This window comes from Rattus norvegicus, chromosome 6 (assembly GCF_021556685.1).
Source record: "Rattus norvegicus strain SHRSP/BbbUtx chromosome 6, alternate assembly SHRSP_T2T, whole genome shotgun sequence".
In the NCBI taxonomy this organism is placed as follows: Eukaryota; Metazoa; Chordata; class Mammalia; order Rodentia; family Muridae; genus Rattus; species Rattus norvegicus.
In genome coordinates this window covers 46,360,351-46,381,018 of record NC_141539.1, presented here as the reverse complement: position 1 = coordinate 46,381,018, position 20,668 = coordinate 46,360,351, and the positions used below count along the sequence as shown (strand labels likewise).

At 48.5% G+C, this 20,668-nt stretch overlaps 1 protein-coding gene across 24 annotated transcripts in view; it reads left to right on the top strand.

Annotated features, from left to right (window-relative positions):
- Positions 1 to 20,668, top strand: part of Atp6v1c2 (ATPase H+ transporting V1 subunit C2) — a 63,551-nt gene that overhangs the window by 36,855 nt on the left and 6,028 nt on the right. For 15 of the 24 annotated variants that reach the window (NM_001014199.1, XM_087554026.1, XM_087554015.1 and 12 more), the window contains 7 exon segments: positions 2,990 to 3,075; positions 10,109 to 10,203; positions 13,468 to 13,559; positions 16,133 to 16,231; positions 16,751 to 16,819; positions 20,159 to 20,251; positions 20,347 to 20,440. In NM_001014199.1, coding sequence (NP_001014221.1) covers positions 2,990 to 3,075; positions 10,109 to 10,203; positions 13,468 to 13,559; positions 16,133 to 16,231; positions 16,751 to 16,819; positions 20,159 to 20,251; positions 20,347 to 20,440 — 628 coding nt within the window. 24 annotated transcript variants of the gene reach the window in all.

Below are 20,668 nucleotides of genomic sequence, written 5' to 3'. Positions count from 1 at the left end.
AAACGAGAAGCAACCTAGCGTTATGGAATGCCTTGCAGGGAGATGGGATTCTACAGTGTAGATGAGAAAGCTGTTCGTTTCTGACATGAAGAGGATATATACATATGTAGTGTAAAGGAGAAGAGGAACTTTGAAAATGGCACGAGACCCTTACATTCCTTTTGCTAGGAAAAACAATCTTCTGGTTAGGTGACATAGTAATTCTCTGGTGACCGCAGTTTCTGATGACAGCAAGTTGCTTTTGTTCTGTGGAACAAGAGACTTTTCTAGCCATTGAGTTTCATCTGAGCATGCTATTCTGAGACGTTCCAGAACTCAAGTACCTGCTGGGGGACCACATTTGCTACAATGAGACACTTCAAAGGGGCCCAGATGGAGAACGGTCGAAAATCATGGACAGGTGACGTGCTGGTTCTGTTTATTCATCCAACAGATATAGCTGAGCACTGCTGAGCCAGGTGACATGGTAGCGCCAGAGTCTTACCACATGCATGTAAATAGGTAATTACTGGATGTGTTGCAGTGGCTGCAGTAATAGGATCAACTTGCATGTGTTACTATGGTGATTTGAAAAAAAAAAGAAAAAGGATTTCAGTAGCACTGAAGCTGAGGTTCTGTGACAGCAGGGACTTTGCTTAGTCTCAGCACCTACATAGTGCTTGGCGCACAGTAGCTGATAAGTTAGTATAAAAAATCTCTTACTGAATCAGAGTCCCAGCAGATGACAGGAGGCACACTCATTTTAGGGTAACTGAAGGAGGTCTTCTTGTGACCAAGAGACACAGCGTTGTGTGGGACTGTAGCAGAGTCTTACTGGACAATGAAGGGACCTGGGCTGAGACAACCCTGAGGCTGCAGGAGCTGAGAGCTCTGCTGGAGGGAAGCAGACTAGACATTAGGTCTCCCTTTGATCTGCTGAACCCACTTGGGAGCCAGCGGGCAGAGAACCCAGAGCAGTCAGCCAGGAGCCCAGAGCTCATCTCTTGGTCTCTCACAGCAACACCCTGAGACCACAAGCTTTTCTCTGAAAAGAACCTTTGACACTGTTGGTACCACCCCAGACTAAACCCCGGAAAGCAGCTTAGCTAGGGTCATGGCCAGCGCTGTCAGAAGTAAGACTGTTAACCTCAATTTAAAGAGATGCAGGCATGCAGGTGGGCATTTAAATGCAGGGCAGGCTACAGTGTCTGCAGTGCAGCATGACATAGTGGCCAAGAACCTTGTCTTTGAAGCCTACTTGCAGACACTTGAGGGTGAGTGGATTGTTTCAGTTTCCTCATGGAAGAGGGGGGGATACTCAACTTCCCAGGAACCTCGTGAGGCTAAAACAATGATCACAGGGAAATTGCAAAAGTGACACCTGTTTATATCTACAGATGAGAGTCAATATTAAGAGAAGCATTGAGCACACTTGACCCACATGGGAGGTAGACTCTGGAAGGATGCATAACTGGTGCGTTTCCTGTGCTTGGAGGACAATGGTTGACTATATGTATATGTATGTGTATGCATATGCATATGTATATGCCTTTTTTAAAGGGAAGTTCTCATTATGCAGCCCTGGCTGGCCTGAAACTTGTTGTGTGGACTAGGCAGGCCTCAAACTGAAAATTCACCTGCCTCCAACTCCCAAATACTGGGATTAAAGGAGTACAGCACCAAGCCCAAGCTTACTTATTTTTGAGAGTAGGTCTTAATGTAGCTCAGACTGGCCTCAGCTTTACTAAGTAGCCAGGGATGACTTTGGACTTTTGATCCTCCTGCTTCCAGTCCTGGAGTGCGGGCATTGCATATGCTTTACGGTGCTGGAGACTGAACCAGAGCTTTGTATCTGCTGACAAGTATTTGAACTGTATCTCTAGACCTGTCTACTTTTTGTTTGTTTGATTGTTTATATATTTTTAAGCATCGCTGAGGATCAAATCCTAAGCCTCACACAGGTTAGGCAGGTGCTGTGGTTGTTCATTATAAACCACTTTCTACTTGTGTCTTCCAGTTTCTGCCAGCCATCAGCTTTATTCCTGTGGTCAAGGGAACATGCCTATCTTTTTCCCTTTCTCGCTCTCAACAACAGGGTCTTTCAAGGTGTTCCTCTGCCTCAGTTTCTATGAGTGATCAGTGGGACTTGTGCCTGCCAATGATGGAAGACTTGGAACTGGGGACATAACTCAGTTGGTAGAGTACAAGACCCAGGGTTCAATCCCCAGCACCACAAAAACTAGGCATAGGGATATATGACTGCTTTTCCAGCACTGGGGAGGTGAAGACGGGAGGATGGGAAGTTTAAGGTCATTTTTAAATACATAGTAACCTTGGGGACATCCTGCGGTACAGGAAACCTTGTATCAGTTGGAGTATGGTGAGAGAGAAGGAGAGCAGGGGAAAGAATGAGAGGGAGAGAGAATGAAAGAGAATGTATTGCATCCCTTGTCCATGATCAGATCAAATATGGCTTGGGTTCTTTTAGTATGTTTACTAGAGGCCCAAGGTTTGGCTTTTTTATAAAATGACTACCAGATTATAATAAAAAAAAAAGTATCAAGTAGAAATATTTGCCCATAGCACAGCCAGTGAGCGTCTTACTGTCTAAGTTTCTGTCTTGTGTTTTTCCATCTAACATCATAATACGTGCCTTGTTCCACGGTATTTGAAATTCTTTGTGAACCTTATTTTCAGTGTCTGCCTAATAATCCCTCTGCTGGAGAGACCATCCTCAAACAATTCTCTATTGTCAGCGGCTGGGCCGCAAAGGACATGGTTTATTCAGAAAGCTTTTCTGTATTTTTTTTCCTGTTTCCTCAAATGGTTTCCCAGAAGTGGAACGACTGGTTCAAAGGTTCTTAATGTTTTAAGTCTCTCCTTACAGATTGCTAAATTGCTGCCCCCAGCGGCTGTGAGGACTCTTTTCTTTCTCTGCCAGCAAGATGGGCGGAGTGGTCCTGCCAGCCTCCACGCCTCGCCTCACCGGCTCTTTCTTCTCTCCCCAAAGCCTCATAAAGAGAATGGCACAGAGTGTGGTGGAGGTCATGGAAGACTCCAAGGGAAAAGTACACGAGAACCTCCTGGCTAATGGAGGTAGGTCCACGACAGGTTTTTCTTTCTATGGAGCCATTTCCCTCACCATGGCCACAATGGAAGCTCTGAATATCCAGCTCTGTTAACCCTAACTGTCCCCTTTATAGAAACGCTCACACACTTCTGCCTACTTGTCATTCTTTTACCCAACAAGGTGTGAGGAGTGCCCGAGTGCCAAGCACTGCCTCCAGCCAGAGAGGGCAGGGCTACCTCAGAACACTTCCTGCCGAGGGTTCCCATTCCAAAATTTTGCTGCTGGACACACATTCCATACCATCCAATGTTTTGGCTGTTAAATGTGCACATGCCATTTGGGCTGTATTTTCAATGTGCAGCAATAACTTGGAGACTTTGGGGTCCAGTTGTGGTGGTGTACACATGTAATCCTACCACTGGGGAAGTGTAGGTGGGAAGATCAAGCTGTCAAGGTCATCCTGAGATACTTAGTAAGTTCAAGGCCAGCCCAAGCTATGTAAGGCTCTGTCTCAGAATGTATATAAAAGTAACACACTACACACACACACACACAGCAAAAACCTGGACACTTTGAAAACTCTAAAATTAAATATTTACATATCTGAAGAGACAATTTACTGACTCTCTACATGAGAATGAGAACATATTTGCAATTATATCATTTGGGATAAATATCACATTTATGAACACACACACACACATGCCCCTGTTAACATTAAAAGGCTTCTACATTTACTGACTTAAATCGGCAAATGGAAATACTCACTCTCCCCATCCTGAAGCTGGGCTTGCATGTTTTTTGGTTTAATAACCCAGTCTCATATTATGTTTCAGGTCTGAAGGAAAAGATGAAATGTTTGAAGAGTAGGTTGTGTCTTGTTTGCTGTGCGCGTGCTCAGTGTGGTGCTGCGTGTCCCTGGGAGGGTGGGGCCTCAGGCTGGTTGTGGCGGTACCATGATCAGGCCCCAACAGTTTCTCAAGCAACAACTTTACTGCTTGGTTACCCTCCCTAGATGATACAGCTCGAAGTTGTTTCATTCCTATCTCCCTCTCCCTCCCATACCCCTCTGCCTCTCTTGAGCAACCTGCATGTTACCTGGAAACTGGGCTGCATCAACTCTGTGGGGTCTGGGTGAACCTCAGCGTCCTTTTGCTTGTTATCTTTCTGGTCTCCAAGCCTGTTTCTGGTGTCCCACCTGCTCTCTAAGGATGCCAGCTCAGATGCCAGGCCTTGCTCATGTGGCCTGAATGAGGCTTGCATACATCATGAGTCTTCTAGACTAGGCTACCCCTGGTGTGGCAGAAGGAACTGTTGACTTTGTATTTTTTTCTCATCTGCTGTAACTGGCAGAATGAAGAGCAAGTAATATTATTTCATTTTACCTCTTGAGACAATGTCACATGGCCAAGGCTGGTCTCAAACTCGCTATGTAGCTCGGGGTGATCCGTGTGTTTCCACTCCCAAGTGTTGGGATTGACAACTATGCCCGCTACACCTGGCTTACGGTTCTCGTGGTGCTGGGGATGAAACCCTGGTCTTTGTACGTGCCAGGCTACATTGAGCTACATCGAAGGCCAGGCAAGTTGTTTCAGAGTGAGTAAGAATCCTAAGAACAGAAGGCTCCATGAAGTTCACCAACTGATCCTGTTTTCCAGCAGGCGACTTGAAGGGCTGCAGACTGAGAGGCCCAGGAGGTTCTGTTCTGCATTAAAATCGCAAAAGGTCTTCTGAGTAAGAAGGAAGAGTCAGGATTTAAGCATCCACTCAAATGTTGATCAAGATGCTCGCACGGTCCAGGGCTGGGACTAGGGATCATGATCTGTGTTTGCCTAGCAAAGTGCCAGACCCTGAGTTCCACCCTAACAGGGCACTAAACCAAACAAACCATGGAAAGCAAACAAGCCCATATACTTAGCTTTCACCTCAAAGTTAATGCCACTTCACTGTTCTGTGTGGGATCTGCCCCTGTCTGGGTACACTGTTTCCAAGAGACAGCACTAAGAGACGGAGGGACCTTGGTCTTTGTTGCTTGGTTAGCATGTATCATTGTCACCAGACCTCCTGCCAGGCCTCTGTAGGTTAGTCCCAGTCACTTGCAAAGCTGTTTCTGAGCATGTTCTGTGAACCAACCCTGCCAAAGGCCTACCAGCACCATGAGACAGTGCCTACAGTAGCAGCCCAACCTTAACCATACATCTGAGCATCAGTGCCTCCCAAAAAGTCCAGCTAGGGTCAAGAGAAGTTTTAAACTTCACTCAACCCAAAATCTCCCAGAAGCTGTTTCTTCTGCAGGGCACCCTCAAATTGGGGATAGAATTTCTTAGAGTTCTTCGTTGTTCTGCAAATGGGATTTTAGTCCTTTGTCCTTAGTGGGAATCTAGGGGATTGATATCATGGAGGCCTGAAGTGGTCAGACCTGGTCATGTCTTGCTGTCCATCCTGGTCTTGGCTGGTCAACTCCCTGGGACTTACTTTTCTCACTTGCAGTGGACCTAATAACAGTCACATTCCAGGACCTTAGCCTTTATTTTTTGTTCGCTTGGCTACCAGTTAAGTGTGAGCATGGTAAGCCCTAGACACATGTGAATCCAGAAGAAGCAGAGCAGACATGCACCAGCGTGGCTTGGGCTGTGGAAGACCTGTCAGGCTAGCCAGGGATTGGCCTGCTGCCCATGTAGTCAGAATGCTATATGCTGGCAGGGCCTTGACTCAGTTTTTCAGATGAAGTCACTGTTGCTCAAGAGGCAGCCGCCTGTGGGGAGTATGTTTTGAGAGGGCAGGAAGGCTGAGGTGGCAGAAGCCACTCTGGAACAATATTCCTGCCCAAGGTATAGACGGAAAGGATTTTCAGGCTGTGATCCTGAGCAAAGGTCAGTGTCCAGACATAGCACTAGAGTGGGAGACGTGGCAGAGGATCAAGGATGAAGAGAGTAAAGCCACCAACCCAGAGGCCCACTGAGCTCCTGCAGGAGCTCATGTCCTCCACCAGAGTGTCCCTGGGAGTTCACAAGTGGTGGAAAAGAGACCCACAGTGCCCTGCACACTGCAGTAGAATGTGAAAGCCATAGAGGCTTTAGACTTGGTGGCAAAGCATAAAGAACAGAGCTCTCTCAGAAGTGTCTCTGCTAAGCGTCCTGTGGAGTGTAATTCCCATGGCTATCTTGGCTGGGAGGAGCATGGCTGTTGGTGTCTTGAGCATGCTGTGGAGTGCTTGGTTCTGTGGGGTCCTGTGATAGGCTCTGGAGACGCTGAGGGAAGGGGTCAGTTAAGGCAGCAGACCCAATCTTAGCATTCATTGACTGATCACAGCAGCTGGCAGAAGGAGTGAGGGTTGGGCACTACATGGCCTGGGTGGAAGGATGACCTGGCTGGAGGTGACAGTGAGGGTGGGGAGGGAGTGGCTCTGAAAACACATCACTGTGACATCTGTTCCTCACCTCCAGGAAAGATTTAAGATCACCAGTGGGAGGTCTTTCTCTTGCCCAATACTCTCCCACAATTAGCGCTGCTGTCTCTAGAGAGGCTTCTTATGACCTTGTTTAGTTTTTGGGTCATGGTAGGGACAAAATTTGTCCTAATGCTAAGGCCTAGATTAATATCTGTCAGTCTAATTTGATCACCATTCCCAAAATTCACACCGGGAGGCTTCCAGAACACATTCTCACTCTATGGTCCAGACTGGCCTACAACTCACCATGCTAGGCTCAAATTCAAAGCAAACCTCCTGCTTTAACCTCCTGAGAGTTGAGATTATGACCGTGCACCACCACCCCTGGCCAGGAGGTTCAGGTTTGAATGAGGACTCTTCCTGGTTATGGGCGGCCACTGTCTGTATCCTCATGGCCTTTCCTTGGTTGGCTGTGTGTCAGAAGGCAGTGAGTGTGGGCAGAGCTCTCTGATGTCCCCTTTTCAAGAACATGACTCCCATTGGTGTTCTGTTCCCCAGCATCTTAGAGATTTTCTGTAAATTCTAACACCAGTGTGGTTACTGAATGGTTACAGTGTGGTTACCCACAGAGATTCTCTTCACAGCCTCTGCCAAGTCCAGCCACTCTAGAAAAAAAATCAAGAGTGTGGATCTTGTGCAGGGACTGATGAGGGGAGAGCCTCCTTCCTCCTGCAACTTAGCTGTACCCTGATGCTGGAGGTGACAGTGAGGGTGGGGAGTTGGACATGATGGAGAGAGGAATCAAGGACCTTCCTTCATAATGGACAGGGTGCTGGGTGCTCTGTTTCCTTTGTTCCTGCTGTATTAGAGCTTACTCATGGAGTTTCCCCATGGAGACAGTGTCATTTCTCAATAAGACTGAAGAGTAAATTAGATGAGATGATTCATGTATCTCAGTCCACATCTCCTTACTGGTCAGCACCATCATCTCTGTTATTTTAAGGCATTCCTGCCTGTTGAGTACCAGGACCACTTCCCTCTTGAATCTCCTTTGGTTTCCATCTTCAAAGTTGGACTTTCCCCAAACTGAATCTAACCTCTCTACCCTGTCCCTTCCACTGCTCTGTGGTTCCCAGGTAAATTAGTGTCCCTCCCTCACCACCCAGCCTAGGAATGTGGGTATCACTTTACTTAATGCCATGTGTGTCATTGGCCCTACATCCATCTGAATGGGTCTCCTCCTTTCTACTCTCAGAGTTTCTCTTGCCCTTCTTGGCTTTTCCTTTCCCACACCCCCACTGGCTTCTGTCCACTCCAAGCATGGACTCTCCCACTGTGTTTAGTCCTGTCCTCCTTCTCTATGTCAGCTCCAGACATGAAGGTACAGATGTGACCTCATACCTGGTCTGTCTTCCTGCCTAGCTCCTGCCCACTTCTCTGCTCCAGCAGCTTCTTCTAGACTTCTAACATTACCCTCTCAAGTGTCCATCATGGTCATTCTGACCCTTGACCTTCTCACAACCACACACAACAGCCTCTGTCTGTCAGTTTTTTTTTTTGGGTTCCTGTCCAATTGTAGCCATGGTGGCTTCTCTGGGAACCTGATACTGTCTCTTATCATTGCCTACCTAACTGTCCCTGCACACTTATGAGCACTTGGGGGTGGGAGGAAAGGGTGTCTGCCCTGGATTCCCAAGAGCAGGAAGCCATATTCCACACAAGTTCAGAGGGTGATGACAGGTTCTCTCCGTGTGCTTAAGAACAAGCACACACAGGGAAGGGCTGGCATGTACAGACCCTGTGGTGGGAATCCCCCACATGTAGAGCAAAGGGTGGTATTGCATACTTGTCATTCCAGTTACTTGGGAGACTGACTGAGGCAGGAGGGTGCCTCGGACCCAGGAGTTTAGGCCAGGGTGGGCCACACAAAGAAGTGTCAAAAGGAATAAATAAAGAGAAAGGAGAGAGGGAGGGAGGGAAGGAGGGAGGGAAGGAAGAAGGAAGGAAGGAAGGAAGGAAGGAAGGAAGGAAGGAGAGACAGGAAGAACAGAAAGGGGGAAGGAGAAGTTACAAGGTCCCATAGCTCTCTCTGGATCTACAGAATATAATAACAATTAATCCCTTAGACCAAATGTGGTGGTGCATGCCTTTAATCTCACCATTTGGTAGGCAGAGACAGGTGGCTCTCTGGGAGTTTGATTACAGTCTGATCTACATAGTGAGTCCCAAACTAGCTGGCACTGTATAGTGAGACATTGTCTCAAAACAAAACAAGCAAGCCCCTAAGAGGTGAGTGATCTGACCACTTTCTCAAGGAGAAACAGTGACTCAGTTTTTCTCTTGCTTGGGGTCTGGGGCTTAAATCAATGTCCTAGTTTAATTTGTGATCATAAAAATTTGACAAAAGCTACTTTAATAGAGAAAGTTTATTTTCCTGACAAAGGTCACAGTGCAACACTGAAGGAAAGTCAAGGCAGAAACTTGAATTAGCTAGCCATTAGCCTCAGTCAAGAATAGAGAGAAAATAATTCATGCGTACTTCTTAAATTCAATTCCCTCTCCACACTTATACAGTCCAGGACCCCAACCAAGGGAATGGCACTGCCCACAGTGGACGGGTCTTCCCACATCAATTACTTAATCAAGAAGATCTACATGGCCAGCCTGATCCAGACAGTCCCTCACTGATTCTCTTTCCATGTGATTCTATATTGTGTTGGTTAACAATTGAAACTAAGTATCACAGCTGAGCATGGTGGCTTACTGGGAAGCAGAGACAGGCAAATCTTTGAGTCCAAGGACAGCATGGTCTATACATTGAGTTCCAGGCTAGCCAGAGATACACAGTGAGACTCTGTCACAAACAATCAAACATATAAAAACAAAATACCCCTAAATATCATAATCAGTCAGGCTTCTTGGACTAAAACTCATCAGTTCAATTGGACCACCATCAGCTCCTCTCATTCCTCTTCTGCACAGCTGGCTAGGGTAGGCAGGAACATCTGTCTTTACAGTGGCATTTGTTGGGTTTTAGTGAACACACACAACAGACACACACTGAATGAGGCACAAACTCCAATGTGTGGCTGAGCTGTGAGAGGTCTTCTGAATAGTAGGTGATGTGGGTTAACATTGTCTTGCTCTTGTTGAGACTCAAGAAGCAGGGAGACTATCCCCCAAACAGGTGGCACCTGTGACAGGCCATGGCTGTGTAGTTTAGGGGGCTAGTTTAATGCTTTCCAGTATGCCTTTGGAATGCCATAAAACAGCTTTGACCCAGCTGGGGAGGGTAGGCCAAACAACCCTCGAAGGTGGAAAAGTTACCAGTGGCCACAGAATGTTACCTTATTGGTTTCAACCTCTAGGGAGAGCGACTTCATAGCAAACTTGAGGCAGAAGCTGCAGAGGGAGACCATGGGACTCAGTTCACCTGCTTCAGTGTCCTTCCCTCAGCGTTTGAGGGTTTTGATGTCAATCAGATGGCTCCCTCATGGAGCTTCTGCTCTTCCAGAGTCCCTGCCTATTCCTCAGCTTCTCTCTGACTGCTTCTTCAGTGTGAGCAACAAGCTCAATTTGTCTCAGCTCGGCTTGGTTCTGGGTTCCGGTCTTAGTCTTGGGAAGTGGGAAGGCTGTGTTCACTTGTCAAGCTGTCTTTGCTCTTCCAGTTGACCTGACATCCTTTGTGACACACTTCGAGTGGGACATGGCCAAATATCCTGCCAAGCAGCCACTGGTGAGCGTGGTGGATACACTGGCCAAGGTGAGGAGAGTCTGCTTGCAGACTTCTGACCATCCAAGATGATGGGCATGGAGTTGGGACTCTACAAGGTGGAGGGCAAAATGCTGGGATATTAGCTCCCTGAGTGAGCCTGGGTAGGTCTTCTCTTACCATGCTCCAGGTAAGGTTAGAACTCGGGAGAGACTTGTGTGTATTCCTCTGTCCCTGTCACCCAGAAAGCTGATCATAGTCTCACAGGACAGTCCACTGGATGGGCCTGAGGCATTTGACTTTTGACCTCAGACCCAGACACCAGTTCAGTTCACTCCCTACTTCTTTTAAAAACACTATGGGAAGGCTTACTCCTTCCTCCCTCATTCTGCCATTAGTGCCCCTTGGATGATCGATTGATGGCTGATTGATTGATTTTGTTGTACTGGATATGGAACCCAGAATCTTTCACATACTAAGCATTCTACTTCAGCCCCCTTTTAATTTTGATTTTGAAATTGGGTCTCACTAAGTTGACCAATCTGGCCTCAAAGCAGCTTTGTAACCCAAGTTAGACTAAAACTCGTGATCCTTCTGTCTCAGCCTCCTTAGGTGCTGGAATTACAGGCATTGGTGCCAAGCCTGGCTCCCCTGGGAAGAAACCTCATTGTTTTAGAAGACAGTTTGGCTGAGGACCCCCACCTCTCAGTCACGCTGTGCCAACACATCCCCTAAGTGTCTTGTGATAATGACAAGGCAGCCCCATGAAGGGTGCCATCTGCAGAGCCATGGTCTCCAGCTTGCCACACTGTGTACAAGCCCCATACAGAGAGGTCTGCAGGGACACTGTGGGCATTCCATTGCCAAGGTGGCTTCTATGTGCCTTCACCATGGATGAGACTGTCCTGCCCTGGTCCCAGTGTATACAGAACCCAGTCTGTGTCATGTCTCTGACCGGCCTGATGGCTGGGGAGATCCCAGCTCTACTCTGAACAAAGCTGCCCTGTTCTCTAACTAGCTGAGCTTCCTTGAGGGTGGTAGGCAGAGCAGGGCAGGGCAGGGCAGGAAGGGTGGCTTTGAATCCTTTTCTTCTTCAGGTTTCTTGGGAATCTGGGTGTGGCTCCTTGGGCTTACATCCCCTTCCAAGACAATCAGGCAGAGGTTCTCAAAGGTATTTCTACAGGAGCAGCCTGGGCATTGTGCCAGGTATGGCTTTCAGGAGAGCCTCACACCTGTCCACTACTGAACCAGAGAATACATTTTTATGAGTGGGCATGCCAACTTGGGATTTTGAGTCCCTGGGGCACTAGACCTGGCTTGGGGGAGTCAGAGAGTAGTAGAATCATAGAAGAGTACTGGCTCCTCTCTAGTCCAGGGTTCCCAAATGCACAACTGTTGAAACATCAAACTGGTGGGGGCGGGGATGTGGTTAAGAAAGCAAATCCCACGAATTGTGCTGTGTGTGTGTGTGGCTCCACTGTCCACCACAGGGAACCTGTAGGCTAGCTGGACAGAGGATGGGAGATTGGGTCTTCAGTCTTTGTAGTCAGTTGGTGTGGCTGACCCTTGAGTGTGGCATGTGGTATGATCCAGTGTACAGTACAGCCGTGCAGCCTGTGTAGGCTAGTGTGCAGATGAGTAGGATGCCATCAGTGAAGAAAACCCCACAAGGCACATGGGTCTCGGTGATTCGTGTTTGTGATGTCCTGGGAACATCATCGTTCTGAAGAAAAATGTGTTTAAAATGCAAGGAAAAATAAACCCTAGCCCCATGATCAAGGTAAAGACAGGAACATTGGAAGTCTGCTACTGTTTCAACTCCTGTTCCCTTTCCCTCTCTAACAGTGACCAGGGCCTAAGGTTCAGAGAGGACCCTCCTTTTTGGATGTCTATTCTGAGTATTTAAACTCAGAGCTTCCACAGTGCCATGCGTCTCATCTCATGATCTCAGCATCTCCTGCATCAGCACCGTGCCCTGCCCTATAGCATAGACACACACTCTCATCCCAGCCCACTGCTGAACAATAGCAAGGGGATGCAGATGGCTTGTGCGTTAAGGCTACGGCAGTGGTTTTCAACCTTCCTAATGTTGCTGCCCTCTAATGCAGTTCCTCATGTTGTGGTGACACCCTCACCCCAACCATAAAGTTATCTTCACTGCTGCTTCATAACTATAATTTTGCTACTTTATGAATTGTAACATAAATACCTGCTATACAGGATATCTGATATGTGACCCCATAAAAGGGTCATTCAACTCCCAAAGGCATTACAACCATAGGTTGAAAACCACCAGGCTACATGCTCAGTTCTGAAGTACCCACCACTGTCTGTCTGCTGACACACATCCATGCATTATTAAATACACACCCACCCATTTGTAGTTATGGCTACGGGGCACTGTTCACTGTCATGGTGTGTCTTTGCAGGGCCAGCGGCTCACAGAGGTGAGAGCCCTTGGGGAGGCAGACTTTCTTTAAATTACCACAGAGCTCAGCCTGTGGAAGGGACTCACTGTGGCTTTGAGTCACTTGCTGCCCTCTGGCCTCAGCTTAGTTACCATAGCCTTCTTGAACTGCTCTTCACTGTGGCCAACTGTTCTGGGGCTCTTCTAAAGGTGGCATTCCTCCTCTGTTGGGTAGATGGGAGCCTGAGGCAGGGAACAGAGGCGCTCCGTTATTGTGCCTCTGCAGCTTATGAGGAGGCTGCAGTCAAGCCTGGAGAGGTCAACGGTTGGGAGGTTGGTCTGTCAGGAACCTGACCATGGAGGGTCACTATAGAAGACAGGAGAGATCACTGGCTGCCCTCTAACAGGGCCAAAGAAGGTTTGTGTGGGGGTTGCTCATCTGGCAGTTCAGCATTGCTTGCTAGGAAGGAGCCCAAGCTAGTGTTGCTGGGCAAGCTGTGTGGCTGGTACCTGAGCACCTATAAAGTGAGGTCTGGTCCCCTTCTGCTTCCGCATGTGGAGACTAAGAGAGCCAGATGCTTGGGAGTTGGGAGAGTCAGAGGGAGACAAATGGGACCACTCTGGTGAGTCAGCAGGTTGCTGGTTTTCTTTTCTTTTTTGTTTTTCATTTTGTTTCTTTTTTTTACCCCGAGATAGGGTTTCCTGTAGCCTAGGCCTCAAGTTGCCTATCTAGGGGAGGATGATCTTGAACTGATCTTCCTGTCTCTGCCTCCCAAGTGGTGGCCATGAGCACCCATGGCTGGCTTGGTCACTGTTGTTAAGTGTCCCACGGATGCTTGGTGAGATGTTTGAAGAGTTTCACTAACTCTTCAAGGTCACCAGGAGCGTCTCTCCCCCCTCCCTCCCAGCAACTGGCACAAATCGAGACAGACCTGAAGTCGCGAACAGCCGCCTACAGTGTTCTGAAGGCCAACCTGGAGAACTTGGAGAAGAAATCCACGTGCGTACCGCGCCCACTGCGTTCTCTGTACATGTAGCTGGTGGGGTTGGTGTGGGGAACATCCGCATGGCTGTGGCTCTTGAGCCAAGTGGACAGATGGGGCCATGCACTAGGACCCTGGAGCAGATGAAGAGAGAACAGAGTGAGGCAGGGGGCTGCCCTGCCTGTGAACAGAGAGGAACATGAAGTTTCTTCGCTCATTCCTTCTTTCCTTCTTCCCCACTCGTCACTCAGTTTATATGGCTCTGAGGGGCCTTCCCAGGCCTCTCACTGCACCTCCTCTCCCAGGGGAGCAGGTAGGGTGGGATGTTAGAGCCCAAACGTCTTCAAGGGGAAGATAGGATTAGCAGCCACCCAGGGTGGACAGCTGCAGGGACTCGGTCATAAAAGTGTCTGCTGGTCTTATAGTTCAGGTTCCTGACAGACCAGGCTCCAAGGTGGTGGAATCAGTAGAAAAGCAGGCTCAGGGCCATCATGGCAGGGACTATCTTGGGGATGGTAGTGAGCACCTTGGAAGAAATGGTTACATTAAGAACCCAGGCAAGCTCCTTTGTGAAAGGGAAGGATGAATAGGGTCAATTAGCATGAAGTGGTGCCCAACCCTTGCCCCTAGATTCCGAATCTAAGGTCAGGAAAGCAGAGTGGCCCAGGCGCTCAGGGCCAGTGTCCCTCCTTCCGTTTGGTTCCGCCAGTTAAGCTTCCCTCTTTAGGCCAGATTTGCTAGTCACAAAAGAAAACATAAGTTGACCATTTCTAATCTGAAAATTCAAAATTTCCCCCAAAAGGAGGAAAGTTTTAAGCATCATTATGATTCTTGAAATGCAAAGTTGTGCACCTGACCTCATGGCTCTGGCCACAGCCACCCCACAAAGAGTAAACCTCCATGTATGCCTGCACCTGCTGTGTGAGCACAGATGACACCAGTCGGCTTCTGCTTTACACTACCTCCTGCCTCCAATAGAACGCCCACATGTCCAAAACCACCCCAAGTCCAAACAGAAGGGGTGCTGAAGGCTGTCCATCTGCAGTTAGAAGGTCAGCGTCAGTTGTCTGACTCTGTCCATCCCGGAGTAACTGGACATGAGAAAGGTGGATACTAGTTGTTAGGTGAGCACAAGTTACCTTGAGCTCAGGATAGTTGGTCCCTCCTGAGGCTGGAGTCCAGACCATGGTGGGCATGTACTCACTTCACCAAGTTGTGACAGCTTGTCAGCTGGCAAGATGCGTCAGTGGGTAAAGATGCCTACCACCTGCATGATCTGAGCTCAACCCCTGGGCCCATCTGATAGGAGGAGGGAGCTGACTTCTGCAAGTTGTCTTCTGACGTCTACACATGTTCTGAGGCACATGTGGGACACACACACACACACACACAGAGAGAGAGAGAGAGAGAGAGAGAGAGAGAGAGAGAGAGAGAGAGAGAGAGAGAGAGAGAGAATGAATAAATACAAAGTGTAATTCGAAAGAGAATCAGGAACCTGGCAATGGTGGTGCATGCCTTTAGTCCCCGCACTCAGGCAGACTTTGAGGTCAGCCTGGTCTACAGAGTGAGTTCCAGGGCTACCCAAAGAAACCCTGTCTGAGAAAACCAAAGAGAAAAAAAGAGAATTGGGATCTTAAAGATGACTGGTCCATGTTCTCTTCTCCCATACAGTCTCTACTTCCGACCTCTTCACCAAACATGTGGAGACAGTTTCTACTCTTGAAAAGTCACAGTTACTCATTCAACAGGCCTGTGGGTTTGTTGCTTTGAGCTGGGTGCAGTATAAATCAGAGATAAGTCTCCTAGCAGGCTAATGTGTGTGCTGCGATGATAGGGTGGCTGCATCTCTGGAGGGGATCCACTGGCATTTGTCCATGATCACACAGCTGTGTGGAGTTGGTCCAGGCAGGAGAGGAGACGCCCTTGGAGGATGGGATTTTTACACTGCCTTTGAGGCGTTGCCTTTGGCTCTGCCTGGGAAGTGGGAAGCCATGGACTAACACTGCAGTCCCCACGCTCTCTGGGCTCTCTGACCAGGACTCTGCAGTCTGCGGATCCACCATGTCTTGGTAGGCACATCTGTCCATGCGACAGCATGATAATAATACCGTACTCTTCATCCTATCCAGGGCTGGTGGCATAGACAAAGCTATTTCAGGCGAGTGTCCCCAGCTGCTGGACTGAACAGTGTAAAGTGACACAGAGCTAGTTCTATCTAGGCCTATCTGTCCTCTGCAATTCAGAGACTTGGCTGCTGTCTTGATACTTGAATAACTGTAGCTGCCTGCCACCTGAGTTCCCCTCCCAGCACTTGGGTTTGCTTTTGGGGAGAGTGCAGGTCACTGAGGTGTTGAATTCAGCAGCCCCTTGAGTGACAGGCGATAGCTGCAGAGGCTTTGCCAACCTCCCTGCCCCTGAGGGAAGAGGTACTAGCTCACTTTCGATTTGGCTGTACCTGGCTCTGGCAGACGGGGTTCAAAATATCCCCTGAGCCTGCTCCATTTCCTGCTGTTTGTCTGGATGCTATAGGACATATGGGGTCAATGATCCTCTCTCTGATGGTCTTATCCATTGTCCTTCTACATTCCAGGGGGAACCTCTTCACTCGGACACTGAGTGATATTGTCAGCAAGGAAGACTTCGTACTCGATTCTGAATATCTCATAACCCTGCTGGTCATCGTCCCCAAGTATGTGGATAGAAAGGTTCTGGGGTGCCTGGCTCTTATAGAAAGTGAGGTGGGTCCCTTGTGCCCTGCTGCCCACAGGTCAGCAGACATTCCTGCACAGGGTCTACAGAGGGCCAGTGTCTCCACGGAAGTAAGGAGACGGTAGCAATGGCAAAGCATTTATTGAGTACTTCTTGTGCTGTGCCCAGAAGAAGAACTTTAAGCTCTACTGTTTCTTTTGACCTGAAGCTAGAAGGGCTATTCACCTGGGCCCAGGTGACCTGGACCAGGATCAGAAAATAATTAGTGACCTTCAAAACATACCAATACCTGGGCTTTCCACCTGGCGACCTTCTGGGAAGTCCTGTGGGCCCTTGCACACAGACTGGGCTCAGCATGGCACCCGGCCACAGCAGGACCTTTAGGGATGTTGGGGACACTTCCTGGTTCTATCTCATGACTTTCAGTCTTCTGGAGAAGGTGCAGACAGTTTCCTGAGACCTGTTTTCCCAAAGCATCTCACAGTTTGTGTCCTCACAGGTCAAGCTATGTACAGTGGCAGAAGACATATGAGTCCCTATCGGACATGGTGGTCCCTCGGTCAACCAAGTAAGTGAGACCTCAGCTTAGTCTATGCTCCCAGAAAGGAACGTGTAGATGTTCATGGAGCAGCAGACACGTGCCAAGGGCAGAACACCTCACAGCACCATACCTGTGCATTGAGTCCAAGTGGCCTGGAATCCCTTCTTGGTGGATTCCTCTCTACTGTTGTCTTTCAAAGCTCCACTTCCTTGTCCCTTCTCTGGGAAGGCTGTTCTGGCTCTGGCTGCATTCAGCAGAGCCTTTCCATGTGTTCTCTGCCTGTCTTCTCTGTATTCTCTTCTTCATATCCACTCTGCTCTCCTAAGTGGAGGATGCAGACATTGTTCAGCAAATGTCTGGACAGAGCAGCAGCCCAGCGGCCAGCTACAGTCTGAGCAGGGAGGACAGTCTCAGACTGTGGCCAATTGGGTCAGAACAGGAACGTCAGGAGGGTACAGCAAAAATGAAGTGTAGGACTGGATTGAACCTGTGTAGGTCATGGAAATCCATGGAAAACCAACAACTCAGCTTCACACAATCAGAGCTCACTTTGAGAATGGGCAAAGCGTTAGTTGTGGACAGGTCCTAGTCACTGCTTTATTGCTCTGAAGAGACACCGTGACCAGGGCAACCCTTTTTTTTTTTCTTTTCTTTTATTGGATATTTTCTTTATTTACATTTCAATTGTTATCCTCATTCCCAGTTTCCCCTCTGGAAACCCCCCATCCTATTCCCCCACCCCTGCCTCCATAAGGGTGCTCCCACACACACACCCTCCCGCCTCCCCGCCCTGGCATTCTCCTACACCGAAGCATCAAACCTTCACAGGACCAAGGGGTTCTCCTCCCATTGATGCCTGACAACACCATCTTCAGCTACATATGTGGATGGAGTCATGGGTCACTCCATGTGCACTCTTTGGTTGATGGTTTAGCCACTGGGAGCTCTGGGGCGTCTAATTGGCTGATATTGTTGTTCTTCCTATGAGGTTTCAAACCCCCTTAGCTACCTCAGTCCTTTCTCTAACTCCTCCATTGGGGACCCCGTTCTCAGTCCAGTGGTTGTCTGCAAGCATCCACCTCTGTGTTTGTCAGGCTGTGGCAGAGCCTCTCAGGAGACAGCTATATCAGGCTCCTGTCAGCATGTACTCCTTGGCATCTGCAATAGTATCTGGGTTTGGTGACTGCATGTGGGATGGATCCCCATGTGTGGCAGACTTTGGATGGCCTTTCCTTCAGTCTCTGCTCCACACTTTGTCCCTGTATTTCCTTCTGTGAGTATTTTGTTTCCCCTTCTAAGAAATACCAAAGCATCCACACTTTTGTCATTCTTCTTCTTGAGCTTCATGTGGTTTGTAAATTTTATCTTGGGTATTCTGAGCTTTTGGGCTAATATCCACTTATCAGTGAGTGCATACCATGTGTGTTCTTTTGTGACTAGGTTACCTTATTCGGGATGATATTTTCTAGTTCAATTCATTTGCCTAAGAATTTCGTGGAGTCATTGTTTTTAATAGCTGAGCAGTACCAGGGCAACTCTTATAAGAGAAAGCATTTAATTGGGGGCTCGCTTATGGTTTCAGAGGCTTAGTCCATTTTTTATCACGGCAAGGAGCATCGTGCTGTAACAATAGCACAGAGATACATACTTATCCATAAGCAGAGAGGCAGGCAGGCAGGCAGGCAGGCAGGCAGAGGGAAGGGAGAATATGAACATAGGCACACTGGCCTGACACAGGTTTTTGAAACTTCAAAGCCCACCCCAGTGACACACTTCAACAGGTTACACATACCCAACAAGGCCGTGTCTCCTAGTCCTTCTCAAACAGTGCCACTCTATGGTGACTAAGCATTCATGTAATACGAGCCTATGGGGGCCATCTCTATTACCACAGCAGGTATACACAGAACCATGTAATTTATCTAGAATAAAAAATCACGTGACAAGAATGTCTCGGTGCCTGGGTCAAAATACAGCAGAGTCACAGGGACTGTGGAGATGAAAAAAACCACACGCAGGGTGATGAGATCAGGAGTCTCCAGCCTAGTTTATTGGGCAGAGCCTAGGGGACTCTTAACCATATGGAACTTATTTGTGATTCCATAAAGGAAATTTGAGAATGAGCCACAAGTAACATGAGCTCAATTATCTGCCCCACCACACTACACCCAGAGCTATCTACTTCACTCCACCCCATCTCATCCCATCCCCTACCATCCCTTTGTATCCTACCCATCCTACTATGTCCCACCCCCCTCTATCACATCACACCCTACCCTCCATACTGTCTTTTTTTTTTTTTTTTTTTTTTTGGTTATTTTTTTCGGAGCTGGGGACCGAACCCGGGGCCTTGTGCTTCCTAGGCAAGCGCTCTACCACTGAGCTAAATCCCCAACCCCCCCCCCTCCATACTGTCTTATTCAGTCCCCCAATCCCATCCCACCCTAGCCCCACTTCCTGTCTCAACCCATTCATTCCTGAAATCTTGGCCTTGAGAAGCACATCACTCACTCCCAAGACACAGCCACCAGGAGCTACATTATGGGTTTGCAAAGAACAAATTAATCACAGCCTAAGGTCTTGGGAGAGACAGAGCTTGAAGAGGTGCATCTTTTTTTGGGCAGGTAGCACCAGATGGCGTGCCTGGCAGGCAGAGGTGTCTTCTGTTCTTGAGGCTTGCCTCCGGAAAAGGGCCAGCTCAGCAGGGTGCTGGGCCACACAGAGCAGAGACTTCAGGCTCCTCATGATTGAGAAAGTACCTAAGTCTGCACCAATCCATTTTGGAAAGGTCTGAAGCTTAGGGAATGTTCCTATGGGCATGGACTCTGAAGTACAAATGAGGTGACCTGTCAAACAAGGCATGCCTAGGCCCTCAAGACTAGAAACTTCTCAGAGTTGCTGAGGACATTGACTCCAAAAGCCTGTGCCACATGCTGGCAATGGCGTGTCCGGTTAGGGCTTCATGGTATCAGAAGTGGATTAGCCATGTGGAATGGCTTCTGCCACTTGCTTCACTGGAACCTGCATAGCCAGCAACAGTGTCTGGGGCCCTGTGGGGAGCTGGATTAGTCAACCATTTATGGCGCACAAGACAAAACAAGTTGTTGCTCCCAAGCAGTCTCTGCTGGAGTTTGCAGGCAGACTGAGCCTGAAGGAGTGGGTAGTGGGAAGTTATCAGGGCACCCTTGGTTCCCAGGTCCTGGTTCCAGCCAAGGACTGAAGCATAGGCCATCAGGCCCAGGGAACCTGACTGCCAGTGGGGATGGCCTCCTGAGGTTGACAAGGAGCTCTTCTGAGCCTAGCTTCAACTCCGAGCTTGGGAGAGTGATCCTACATCATCCAGCTAACAATGCTTCTCCTTACTAGATTGATCGCTGAGGACAATGAAGGTGGTCTCTTCACAGTGACTCTTTTCCGAAAAGTGATTGAAGACTTCAAAGTCAAAGCCAAAGAAAACAAGTAAGGGTGTGGGCCATGGGTTCTCCCAGGATTGGTCTGAATCCCTGGGTAGTCCAGATTCTGCCCAGTTACAGCTCTAGTTGCTCTTCTTAAAGGTTCATTGTCCGGGAATTTTACTATGATGAGAAAGAAATTAAAAGAGAGAGGGAAGAGATGACCAGGTTGCTGTCTGATAAGAAACAACAGTATGTGAGTACTGGGGTGTAGGAGGGCTCTTTAGATGGATGGCATGCACTCCCTAATGTTCCGCAGGTCCGAGTCCCTTCCTCAGTCTGACGGTTCCCATCTCCTGAGCTCATGCTGGGTACATGTGAGTTCAGATGGAGTATGTACTGAGCTCCACTCCCTGACACGCGCACAGCCTCCAGGATCACTGTCACTGTCTTGGAAGAGCTTGGAGTTGAGATGCTGAAGTGA